Below are 13,014 nucleotides of genomic sequence, written 5' to 3'. Positions count from 1 at the left end.
AAAAAGCCTCTTGATGAAAGTGAAAGAGGAGGGTGAAAAAGCTGGCTTAAAGCTCAACATTCAGAAAACTAAGATCATGGCATCTGGTCCCATCACTTCATGGCAAATAGATGGGGAAACAGCAGAAACAGTGGCTGACTTTATTTTTGGGGGCTCCAAAATCACTGCAGATGGTGACTGCAGCCATGAAATTAAAAGACGCTTACTCCTTGGAAGGAAAGTCATGACCAACCTAGACAGCATATTAAAAAGCAGAGACATTACTTTGCCAACAAAGGTCCATCTAGTCAAGGCTATGGTTTTCCCAGTAGTCATGTACAGATGTAAGAGTTGGACTATAAAGAAAGCTGAGTGCAGAAGAATTGATGCTTTTGAACTGTGGTGTTGGAGAAGACTCTTAAGAGTCCCTTGGACTGCAAGGAGATCCAATCAGTCCATCCTAAAGGAGATCAGTCGTGGGTGTTCATTGGAAGGACTGATGTTGAAGCTGAAACTCCAATACTTTGGCCACCTGATGCGGAGAGCTGACTCATTTGAAAAGACCCTGATGCTGGGCAAGATTGAGGGCAGGAGGAGAAGGGGACGACAGAGGATGAGATGGCTGGATGGCATCACTGACTCAGTGGACATGGGTTTGGGTAAACTCCAGGAGTTGATGATGGACAGGGAGGCCTGGCGTGCTGTGGTTCATGGGGTCGCAAAGAGTCAGACCCAACTGAGCAACTGAACTGATATGAAACTGAAGGAGGCAAGAATATACAATGGCGAAAAGACAGTCTCTTTAACAAGTTGTGCTGGAAAAAACTGGACAGCTACATAAAAGAATGAAATTAGAACATTCTCTAACATCATATACAAAAGTAAACTCAAAATGAATTAAGAGGTAGGGATTCAAATGCATATAATATTATATATAAATGGAGAAGGAAATGGCAACCCACTCCAGTATTCTTGCCTGGAGAATCCCATGGACAGAGGAGCCTGGTGGGCCATGGTCCATGGGGTCACAAAGAGTTGGACATGACTGAAGTGACTAAGCATGCACTATATATAAAATAGATAACCAACAAGGACCTATTGTCAAGCACTATATTCAATACCATATAATTTATAATTGAAGAGAACGTAAAAATAATAATAATGATCACTTTGTTGTACATCTAAAACATAACATTGTAAATCAATTACATTTCAATAAAAATTAAAAAAATAAACACCCCCCACCAAAAGTTCTATGAATAATACTATGAATTAAACTGACTGTTTTTGAAAAAAATAGAAAAAAAACCTTCAAAATGGATTAAAGACCTAAATATAAGACCAGATACTATGAAACTCCTAGAAGAAAATATCAATAGAACACTCTTTGACATAATTGCAGCAATATTTTTTTGGATCCATCTCCTAAAGTAAAGGAAATAAAAGCAAAAATAAACACATGTGAGCTAATTACACTTAAAAGCTTTTACACAGCAAAGGAAACCACTGACAAAACAGAAGAACAACCTACTGAATAGAAAGATATTTGCAGATGACACAACTGATAAGGGATTATACACACTGAAAAGTTCAGGAGTAAAGGAATATGATGTATGCAACATACCCTCAACTGCTGAAAGAAAAATATTCATATAATAAGGAGAAAATGATAAAGAAAAAGTGGCAAAAGGTTAACAAGTGATGAATCTCAGTAAAGGTATGTGAAAGTTTCTCCTTTTTCCTCCAGTTTTTTATGTTCATATTTTTTTCTTTTTTCAAATAAAATTTAAAAATTATTTTTTCCAATCTGATAGGTTAAGAAATATTGTTTTAATGTATTTTTTTTAGTTATGTGTAATGGTATCTTTTCATGTTTATTTTACATTTAATATTTTTATACATTGCTTATTCATATCCTTTGCCTATTTTTCTGTTGTTTTTTTAATGGTTTTTCTCATTCAATTTGTATGAGTCTTATAAGAATTCATGTTTCTTCTGTCATGTATGCTCCAAATAGGTTTTCAGAGTTGGCATTATTTAATTTAGTTTAAGGTGCTTTTTGCTTGTTACTGTTGTTATGAACAATAATATTTAACTTTTATGCAGTCAAATTTATCAGGCTTCTGGGTTATATCCTGCCTGCTGCTGCTAAGTCGCTTCAGTCGTGTCCGACTCTGTGCGACCCCATAGACGGCAGCCCACCAGGCTCCCCTGTCCCTGGGATTCTCCAGGCAAGAACACTGCAGTGGGTTGCCATTTCCTTCTCCAATACATAAAAGTGAAAAGTGAAAGTGAAGTCGCTCAGTCGTGTCCGACTTTTAGCGACCCCGTGGACTGCAGCCCACTAGCCTAGAAAGGCCATTTTTACCCTAAGCCTAGTAATGTTTTCTTCTAGTACTTTTAGAATTTAAATTTTTGGGTTTATTTATCCATTGAGAATTCCGTTTAAAGAGTTTATTTCCCCTCCCCAAATAACCGGTTTTACTAATGACATATATTTAACAATTTTACCTTCCTCCACTGACTTGATCAAACCAGTCAATCCTAAAGGAAATCAGACCTGAATAATCATTAGAAGGACTGATACTGAAGCTGAAGTTCCAATACTTTGACCACCTGATGCAAAGAACTGACTCCTTGGAAAAGACCCTGATGCTGGGAATGATTGAAGGCAGGAGAAGGGGACGACAGAGGATGAGGTGGCTGGGTGGCATCACCGACTTGATGGACATGAGTTTGAGCAAGCTTGAGGCATGCTGCAGTCAGGGAAGCCTGGCATGCTGCAGTCCATGCGGTCGCAAAGAGTCGGACATGACTGAGCGACTGAACTGAACCACTGATTTGAAAACCACTATTTTTGGACTCAGAGCTACACTGATTTGCTCTGTCTTTAGTTTCAAAATGTTTTCATATTTCTTAAAGACAGTGATTCTAATATTAAATTTTAGAAACTTCCTGGATGTTCTAGCATAAATAGTTTTCCCTTGGTATCTAAGGAAGATTGGTCCCAGGACTTTTCCCTATTCCACCTCCTTCATGTCCCCAGGATACCAAAATTCCTAGATGCTCAAGACTCATATAAAATGGCATAGTATTTACATGTAACTTACACACATCCTCCCATATACTTAAGAATTCTAGATTAATTATAATACCTAATAAGACTCTTGAAAGTCCCTTGGACTGCAAGGAGATCCAACCAGTCCATTCTAAAGGAGATCAGCTCTGGGTGTTCTTTGGAAGGAATGATGCTAAAGCTGAAACTCCAGTACTTTGGCCACCTCATGTGAAGAGTTGACTCATTGGAAAAGACTGTGATGCTGGGAGGGATTGGGGGCAGGAGGAAAAGGGGACGACAGAGGATGAGATGGCTGGATGGCATCACGGACTTGATGGACGTGAGTTTGAGTGAACTCTGGGAGTTGGTGATGGACGGGAGGCCTGGTATGCTGCGATTAATGGGGTTGCAGTCGGACACAACTGAGCGACTGAACTGAACTGAACTGAATATAATGTAAATGATATGTGAATAGTTGCCAGCACCTGACAAATTCAAATGTTACCTTTCAGAACTTTATTAAATTTTTTTTCATATTTTTGATCCACGGTTGGTTCAATCTGTGAATGCAGAACCAGCAAATACGGAAGGCCAACTGTGTGTGTGTACATACGTATGTGTGTGTGTATATCCTCCTTCCTATACGGTCCCTGCCTTTGCATTTCATGATGCCCATGCTGGTTTTTCTCCTCTATCTATTCTAGTTATTCCCAGTTTTATTTGCCAATTGCTTTTTCACTAATCATCCTTCAATATTGGAAAAACTTGAGGGCTTTTCTCTCCTCCTACTAGGTGATCACATTGGCATTGATTTTTTTAACCTTGTTTATGATGCTTTTTGTTATAAAAGTTTTAAATTTATATACAATCAAACTTATCAGCCTTTTCTTTTATGGCTTCAGGGTTATATCCTGCCTAAAAAGGGCTAAGACACATTTTAATTATTATATCTTCATTACTATGTTGTTGTGTTGTTGTGCTTAGTCACTCAATCGTGTCTGATTCTTGTGACCCCACAGATTGTAGCCTGCCAGGCTCCTCTGTCCATGGGATCCTTCAGGCAAGAATAATGGAGTGGGTTGCCACTTCCTTCTCCAGGGGATCTTCCCAACCCAGGAATCGAACCCAGTTCTCCTGCATTGCAGGCATTACCATGTTGATAACTACTAAATTTTAATCTCAGCCTAACTCTTTGCCAAGATACAGACTTACATAAACAGTTACTTGCTCAATATCTCTATGTAGATATTTCACAGGTGTCTCAAACTGAATATATCTAAAATGGAACCCATGGTTTTTCCTCCTCAAGCTGTTCCCCTTTCCATTACATCTGTAGTAGATTCCCAGAAATGGGATTGCCAAGACAAAGAGCATGAGCAAAATGTGTGTAATTTTGATTTACGGCCCAATTTCCTTTCAGAGGGGTTATATAAGTTTATACTTACGCTAGCAATTAGCTATTTCTCCATGTTCTTGTTAACAGGGTATGTAACCAAACTTCTGGATATTTGTAATCTGGTAGATTACAGATTTGTAATCTGATAGATAAAAAATAGTACTTTGGTGTAGTTTTAATTCATGTTTCAGTTATTATGAATAAACCTGAGCAGATTTTCATGTTTAAGGGCAATCTGAACTTCTTGTTTACTACCCATTTTTAGGTCACTGGCCTAGGTTATTGACCAATAAGGAGCTCTTGATGTATTAAGGAGATATCATCTGTAATATGAGATGCAAATGTTTTCCCTTAGTCTTTAATTTTTTGTCTCATTATTGTTTTACCATGCAAAATTTTTAAATATTTATATAGTCAAATCTATCAATATTTTCTTCTATGCTTTCTGGGTTAGTCAATTAGAAAGGCCTCTTCAAGATTATAAAGGAATTGTTTTGTGTCATCTTCTACTATTTTCATGGTTTCACTTTGTATTTTTTAAATCTTGGATCCATTCACTGGACGTTATCCTGTTGAATAGAAGAGTGAGACTAAAGAATAAAATGGACATGCCATTCCTTTGCTTAAAATCCTTTAATGGTTTTCTACTGGTCTTAAGATCAAATTTCAAATTCTTAACACAGTCTATTAACTCCAATGTGATCTGGCCCTGTTTCTTCTGTAAAATCATTATGTAACATTCTTTATTGCTCTCTGGATCTCATTGGGTTTCTTTCAGTTCCTGAAACTTGTTATGCTTTTTCATGTCTCAGAATCTTGGATGAACTGTTCCAGAACCAAAGTTAAATCTCTCTGTAATACACTGTTAAATTACCCAGGGCTTCTTTGTAGCACTCATTAACTCTAATTATTTATGTAATTATGAATTCAGTAGCTGTCTTCTGTGCCAGATTATAATTCTCCACTAGAACAGACACTCTAGGCATCTTGTTCAGTACTGTAGCTTCTGTTCCCAAGCACAGTGGTGGAAGTATAGTAGCTTCACAGATATTTATTAAATGAATGAATAAATGAAAAATAACAGGTTTAATAAATTCTTTGGTAACATCTAATTTCATTTTTCTGATTATTAGGTCACCAAATAATCTGATATACTATATTGTTCTCCTAACAAATACATTGTGGATGCATTCAAACCACCAAGTACAACTCACCTCTTGAAAATTATGTTGAGTGAACTTGTCTGCTATCCTTAGCAACTCACGACATGAATGTGTGTCAGCAAAAGCCCGAATGCCCAGGCAGTTTGAAGGATCTAATTGTCTCTTCAGGAATTCACAACAGGCTTCTTGTATTTCTGCCAGCTGGAGGAGGCAAGCAGCTGGCAGGAGGGTCTGAACATTGCCCTCTTCCACAGTTATCTGGGAGGTATATGCAAAGTCTATCAGTAGTTCCATAGCCCTCTCATCTATGTCTCGGATCACTACTTCCGTCTGACGGCTCTCTGCCAATTCTCCTGTAAACATAGCTCGGAAGTAGGGACTACAGGCTGACAAAATGACTCGATGGGCATATATCTTCTTAGCGCCCACAACTAGCACCACATCGCATAGCTCCCGGTGTTTTCTCAGAAGGTTAATCACTTCCAAGGTTTGTCGAGGGTGCTTGTCTGAGATATAGGGCATGCGGGCTGGTTGGGGAACCCCTTCTGGCAATTTGTTGGGGTCTCCAAGGGTGCAGCGGCTTGTTACATCCATTCCAGTCTCTCCTGGCCGAATGTTGGTACACCTGCAGGAATGGGGGTAGGAGAGAGAAAAGAAGATGGCAATATTTTTAGAAGCTCATTCCAGCATTTCATTTGTATTTCATATGTAGAGATTCAGGTGTTAATTTAGTAAGTAAATGCCACAACAAATTATTGACAAATAATTAGAACTAAAATATTTGGATTTTCATAACCATCACACTGTATCAACATGGAGAAAAAAAGAGAATCTGTGCCCCTCAGTTAAGATGGTAACTATGTTTTTGACAAATATTTTACTTTTTTTTTTTTTTTTTACTATTTTTTATAGTTTACAAAGCATTTAGCTATGGACTAAGGAAAATTCAAAGGAATATAAAGAGGCAATCAGGAAACCTAATTATCTAGAACAAGGAGATATACATGAATAGCCAGAAAGAGGGTAACCAGGATAAAAAATGTGATTCAGAAAGGCAAAAATCTATGAAATATTTGTTTATACTGGAATGTATACCTGACTGGCATAAGCTCTCAGTTATTACAAGGGTATGTATTTGTGTGTGTGTGTGAAGTAGGAATATTACATGGGGTTTTTCCAGAGTTTAGGTGAAATATGCAGCACACATGCTTCAGATCACTATACTTCTGTTCCTGATTCTATACTTGCTAGGCAGTCTTCTGATGTACAATTCTTTCAAAGGTATCATGTTATTTAAAAGGGAGGTAGGTGACTCCAGTGTCCTGATGACTGGGTTTTAGGTCAGCCTAAAGTTAGTCTCAGAAACTAATCATCTATGACTGTACTGAGATAATGTAATATCTGGTCCACAAGGGACAGTGTTTTTTAGTTTACTACCTCTAAAGCTGTAGCACCAACAAGACCTACAATATAATAAAACACTAGAGTGTTAAGAGAATCCCCTGGGAAGGAAAGGAGACTCTAAAAGAACATTTTAGGAAGAAGAAACTACATTCAGTTCTTTGCAATCTGTTTTTCCAAAGCACTTATAAATTTAATCTATGCTTGGCCTGAGCCTACAGGTAAATGTATTCTATAGTACAAACTATTCATAATACCTGACATCTGGCAGAAATAGCACTATTTATGCCTGACAATTTAAAACTGAAACTGAAAGCTGAGCAGTTAAAAAATAATTTTTACCACCCACATAAACAACCAAAAGAGCCTTTAGCCACAGTACTTTATTGGTGTCGTTTGTAGTAGATGCTGAAAGAATAAATCTAGAGGTTAACAGTGGTGCACTCCAGCTTTAAAAAAGAACCACCATTAAAGACAAGACCAATTCAAAAATTCCCATTATAACACTGACATTGTATGTTGAAATTAAAGAGTTTTTGTTGCAATCTTAATTATGTACACAAAGATGGTACTGTTGAACCCAGATATAAACAATTTTTATTTCACCCAAGTACATGGAAGCTAATTTCTACATATCTACTTAAGTTCTGTTTTCTATGCTCTCTATACACATTCTTGAGAAGTACATTTAATCTCATGGTTTCCATCGCCCGTATACAAATGACTAAAGGATTCTTAACTCCTACCTGGGTAAGTTCTGAATTCAGATCCATATGGATGTCCCCAAATCACTCAAACTCAATATATCTCAAATACTAAAACTGATTCCTTGACTCCTTGACTACTTTCACCCAAGTACATGTCTCTCCTCTAGTCTTCCCAGATCAATTAAAGATAATTTCATTGTTCTACAAACATTTTGGAGCCCTTTTCCTTCCACATACCCTCAAATGCAACCCATCAGCCAATTCTGACATCCAAATACCTAGAATCCAACTGTTTCTCTTCATTTTCCACTAGTCTCATCCTAATTCCTGATCCCTGGGTTGGGAAGATCCTCTGGAGAAGGAAACAGCAACATACTCTAGTATTCTTGCCTGGGAAATCCCATAGACAGAGGAGCGTGGTGGGCTACCGTCCATGGGTTTGCAAAAAGCTGGGCACAAATGAGCAACTGAACACACACCCTAATTCAGGCTATCTTCACACTTCTTTATATGGTAGTAGCTGTCTAAGTGATCTGCTTGTTTTCACCTTTGCTGATTTATATTCTCTTCTCTAAACAACCAAAACAATCCTTTAGAAAATTCATATTGTACCATTTCTCTGCTCAAAATCTTTTAAACACTCATAGTAAAAAACAAAGCCTGTAGAGCTTACGAACTTCTGTATGAGTCCTCCCCAAGCTAACTCTCTGAATTCATCTTTCATTCTCCCCTTGCTCATGGTTCTCTAGTCACACAGACTTCCTTGCTGTTTCTGGGACATGCCAAGGCCTTTCTTGCTTCAGAGCCTTAGTTCTTCTTCCTGAAAGGTTCCTCCCCAAATATCCGCAGAGCTCATTCCCTTATTTCTTTCAGATCTCTGTTCATATGTCAACTTATCAGACCACCTTACACGAGAAAGCATCTCTTACTTCTACTATCCTGTACCCTTTACTGTGCTCAATTTTTCTTCTTAAATAATTATTTCCTGATAAAATGTATTGGCTTTCTCTCCCAAGCAGAGCATAAGCTCCATGAAAACAAAGCCATTGTTCTCTTTTGCTCAATGCTATACCTCAACACCTAGATTTAGTACTCATTAAATAGTTGTCAAATGAATTAAACTGCTCTTCCTGCCAAAATAACTATACCCTCCAAACTTTCTTGTCTAGTTCCCCTGAAAGAATGCCTAGTCTGTAGCCAGGCAAACATCGACTCAAATCTTAGTTCCATCATTTACAAGGTATAATCTTGGGCAAATTGTTCAACTTCTCTGATCCTCAAGTTCATCATTTGTAACGCGGGAATAATGTACACTTACCTCACAAGGAAAGTGACAGTGTTGGAATTTGTCTAAATGTATTAATAGGTACCAGGTACTCTGACTCCAAGGGCTTCCCTTGTGGCTCAGCTGGTAAAGAATCCGGCTGCAATGCGGGAGACCTGGGTTTGATCCCTGGGTTGGGAAGATCCCCTGGAGAAGGGAAAGGCTACCCACTCCAGTATCCTGGCCTAGAGAATTCCATGGACTGCATAGTCCGAGGGGTCAAAAAGAGTCAGACACCACTGAATGACTTTCATTTTCACTGACTCCAAAGTCAGTGCTTTATCCTGAACTTTTTTGGTCAATTGGATGGAGCATTTGAAATGGAAATGATCTTGGCAATCTGGTTTACATGACTGTTGTTCTTAGAGGGGAGAAAAAGCAGCATGCTGCCACATGCTGGAGTACGCTGCTCTTTTAGGAGCAAGAACAGGGATTACCAAGACTGTAAGAGGTACCTCATTGTAAATCTTCTGAGAAGTTATATTTAATTCTAGAAGTTATAGTTAATTCTATACATTGTTATTTCTTCTGTGGTTCTGCTATTTGTTTTTGTAAATGTTTACTTAAAAAAAAAAAACAAAAAAACTGCTCAGCCCGCATCCTGCATCATTCTCATCACCTCCAAAAAGTTCTACTGGCAAAAGTGCTCCCCACCCTCAACACTCGCCATACATACCTGTACGTTTTTCTGGGCAACTTTGAAGGGAAATTATAATAAGCATCCTAGAAATGGATTGCATTCACACCTTGTCACATCTATATTTATATCTTTGTTTGGATTCTGATGGATTAAGTATTCTAATGATTTGAGGGGTGGGTGATAAACTGAAGCGTGAACTGCTCCCCTAAAGAGGAAAGTACCCTAAGAAAGCTTTTTTTAAAACCATTTTTTAAAAATTGAAATATAATTAATTTACAATGTTGTGTTAGTTTCAGGTATAGAGCAACGTGGGCTTCCCTGGTGCCTCAGACAGGAGACCAGGATTTGATCCCTGGGTAGGGAAGATCCCCTGGAGAAGAAATGGCAACCCACTCCAGTATTCTTGACTGGAGAATCATATGGACAGAGGAGCCTGGTGGGCTACAGTCCATGGGCTCGCAGAGAGTCATACAGGACTGAGCGACTAACACACACACAGCAAGGTGATTCAGTTGTACATACACACTCATGTACATGCATTTGCAGATTTACATACCTATATGTTCTTTTTCAGATTAGTTTCCATTATAGTTTATTATGTGCTATACAGTAGGTCCTTGCTGCTTATTTTAAATATAGTTAAGTGTATGTGTTTATCTTCTAAACTTCTAATTTGTACCTCTCCCCCCATGCCCCCATCCCTGGTTATCCTCTTTGGTAACCATAAATTTGTTTTCTATGTCTGTGAGTCAATTTCTGTTTTATAAGTAAATTCATATGTATCTTTTTTTTTTTTTTAGGAAAGCCTTTAATTAAAGGTTTGGGGGAGCAAGCCTGACTGTCCAAGTGAAAATTCATCTAGAGAAACCAGAGGATCTCAAACTATTTAATTTCTCAATCTGTGGATTTCTATCCCAATAGTGAATGAAGGATAATACAATAAATATATGTATAATATATTAAATAAAGCAATTGAACTCAAATAGTATTTTTATTAACCTAATTTGCAAGACTAATCTACATATGTCTTAAGGTTGAAGAAGCTAAGTGGAAGGATTTTTCTGGATTCTATCCAGTTAACAAACTATGGAGACCAAACAGAGCTTTTGCCTTCTCCCACAAAAGGACTGCTAATTCTAAGAAAGAGTTAGTCTTTCTAAAACCAAAAGGGTATAAAATTTGCCAATAAGTTTAGCAGACTTTGTATTCACTAAACACTTATGAAAAGCAGAACTTCAAGATAAAGTCTGTAAATGGCATGCTGCTGCTGCTGCTGCTAAGTCGCTTTAGTCATGTCCGACTCTGTGTGACCCCATAGACGGCAGCCCACCAGGCTCCCCCATCCCTGGGATTCTCCAGGCAAGAACCCTGGAGCGGGTTGCCATTTCCTTCTCCAATGCATGAAAGTGAAAAGTGAAAGGGAAGTCGAGCAGTCGTGTCCGACTCTTAGCGACCCCATGGACTGCAGCCTACCAGGCTCCTCCATCCATGGGATTTTCCAGGCAAGAGTACTGGAGTGGGGTGCCATTGCCTTCCCTGCATATTTACCATCAATTTTCTCAAACTTTAACATAATCTTAGTTTGTTCTTTACCAGCCATGTACTTCAAGGGAAGCTGATTATGTACCCAGCTATAAGGATTAAGCCTGAATTCTCCTGTAATTTTAGGTTAGGATGAAGCTAATGGCACCCAACTCCAGTACTCTTGCCTGGAAAATCCCATGGATGGAGGAGCCTGGTAGGCTGCAGTCCATGGGGTCGCTAGGAGTTGGACACGACTGAGCGACTTCACTTTCACTTCTCACTTTCATGCACTGGAGAAGGAAATGGCAACCCGCTCCAGGGTTCTTGCCTGGAGAATCCCAGGGATGGGGGAGCCTGGTGGGCTGCCATCTATGGGGTCGCACAGAGTCGGACATGACTAAAGCGACTTAGCAGCAGCAGCAGCAGCAGAAGCTAATATTGAAGAGGTTACACTGGAGACACAGAGAAAACTTGGGTCCAAGATGGTATTATCAAGTCATGCATTGACCAACCCTGGAGCCCACCTTACTTCTGGCCTTGTTACGTAAATAAAAGACTGCTATATTGATTAGGCCAGTTTGAGTCAAGAAACTGTTAATTCTAACCCCAAACTTTCTGATACCAAAACCAAGTAGTTAATATGTGAAATTAGCCACATATTCTAAATTTACTAACCAACTTGAATATAGAAAATAACCCTTGCTTTGACTGGCCAACTACTTCTGTATATTATAGAGACTCTTGCTCCATTATTATCCAATTTTCTAAAAATGGTATTGGTAAATTTAGAAGTATGGTTTGAATTTGTATCTTTTCTTTCAAATGAAGTAAAAATGTTGGAAGAAGACTAGATACTCTTTCTTCACAGTGGCTGGTCCAATTCCTATTGGGCTGTTACATTAAGTATTAAAATACTATTTCTCTAACACCAGCTAGGGAGAAGGCAATGGCAACCCACTCCAGTACTGTTGCCCAGAAAATCCCATGGGTGGAGGAGCCTGGTAGGCTGCAGTCCATGGGGTTGCTAAGAGTCAGACACGACTGAGTGACTTCACTTTCACTTTCCACTTTCATGCATTGGAGAAGGAAATGGCAACCCACTCCAGTGTTCTTGCCTGGAGAATCCCATGGATGGACAGGCCTGGTGGGCTGCAGTCCATGGGGTTGCACAGAGACGGACATGACTGAAGTGACTTAGCAGCAACACCAGCTATGTGAGAGTGCTTGGTAAAAACACAGATTCTTAAGAGGGGGCTAGAGAATCAAAATCTCTGAGGGTATGGTTCCAGAGTCTGCATTTGCAAGTGCATTATTTTAACACAAATTAAAGTTTCATTAATAACTGACTGCTGCTGCTAAGTCGCTTCAGTTGTGTCTGACTCTGTGCGACCCCATAAATGGAAGCCCACCAGGCTCCCCCATCCCTGGAATTCTCCAGGCAAGAACACTGGAGTGGGTTGCCATTTCCTTCTCCAATGCATGAAAGGGAAAAGTGAAAGTGAAGTCACTCAGTCGTGTCCGACTCTTAGCGACCCCACGGACTGCAGCCTACCAGGCTCCGCCATCCATGGGATTATCCAGGCAAGAGTACTGGAGTGGGGTGCCATTGCCTTCTCCAAATAACTGACTAATGATTCCAAATAGGAAAAGGAGTACGTCAAGGCTGTATATTGTCACCCTGCTTATTTAACTTATACGCAGAGTACATCATGAGAAATGCTGGACTGGAAGAAACACAAGCTAGAATCAAGATTGCCGGGAGAAATATCAATAACTTCAGATATGCAGATGACATCACCCTTATGGGAGAAAGTGAAGAGAT

The 13,014-nt window shown here is 39.1% G+C and overlaps 1 protein-coding gene across 4 annotated transcripts in view; it reads right to left on the bottom strand.

Moving 5' to 3' along the window:
- Window positions 1–13,014, bottom strand: part of KLHL20 (kelch-like family member 20) — a 56,880-nt gene that overhangs the window by 32,988 nt on the left and 10,878 nt on the right. For all 4 annotated transcript variants that reach the window (XM_010850069.1, XM_010850068.1, XM_010850070.1 and 1 more), the window contains one exon: window positions 5,648–6,221. In XM_010850069.1, the coding sequence (XP_010848371.1) occupies window positions 5,648–6,221 (574 nt within the window). The remainder of the gene's footprint in view (window positions 1–5,647; window positions 6,222–13,014) is intronic.

Source organism: Bison bison, unplaced genomic scaffold, assembly GCF_000754665.1.
Source record: "Bison bison bison isolate TAMUID 2011002044 unplaced genomic scaffold, Bison_UMD1.0 scf7180017864289, whole genome shotgun sequence".
Classification (NCBI taxonomy): Eukaryota; Metazoa; Chordata; class Mammalia; order Artiodactyla; family Bovidae; genus Bison; species Bison bison.
Note: the sequence above shows the minus strand (reverse complement) of the source record. Positions and strands in the feature narration are given on the sequence as shown.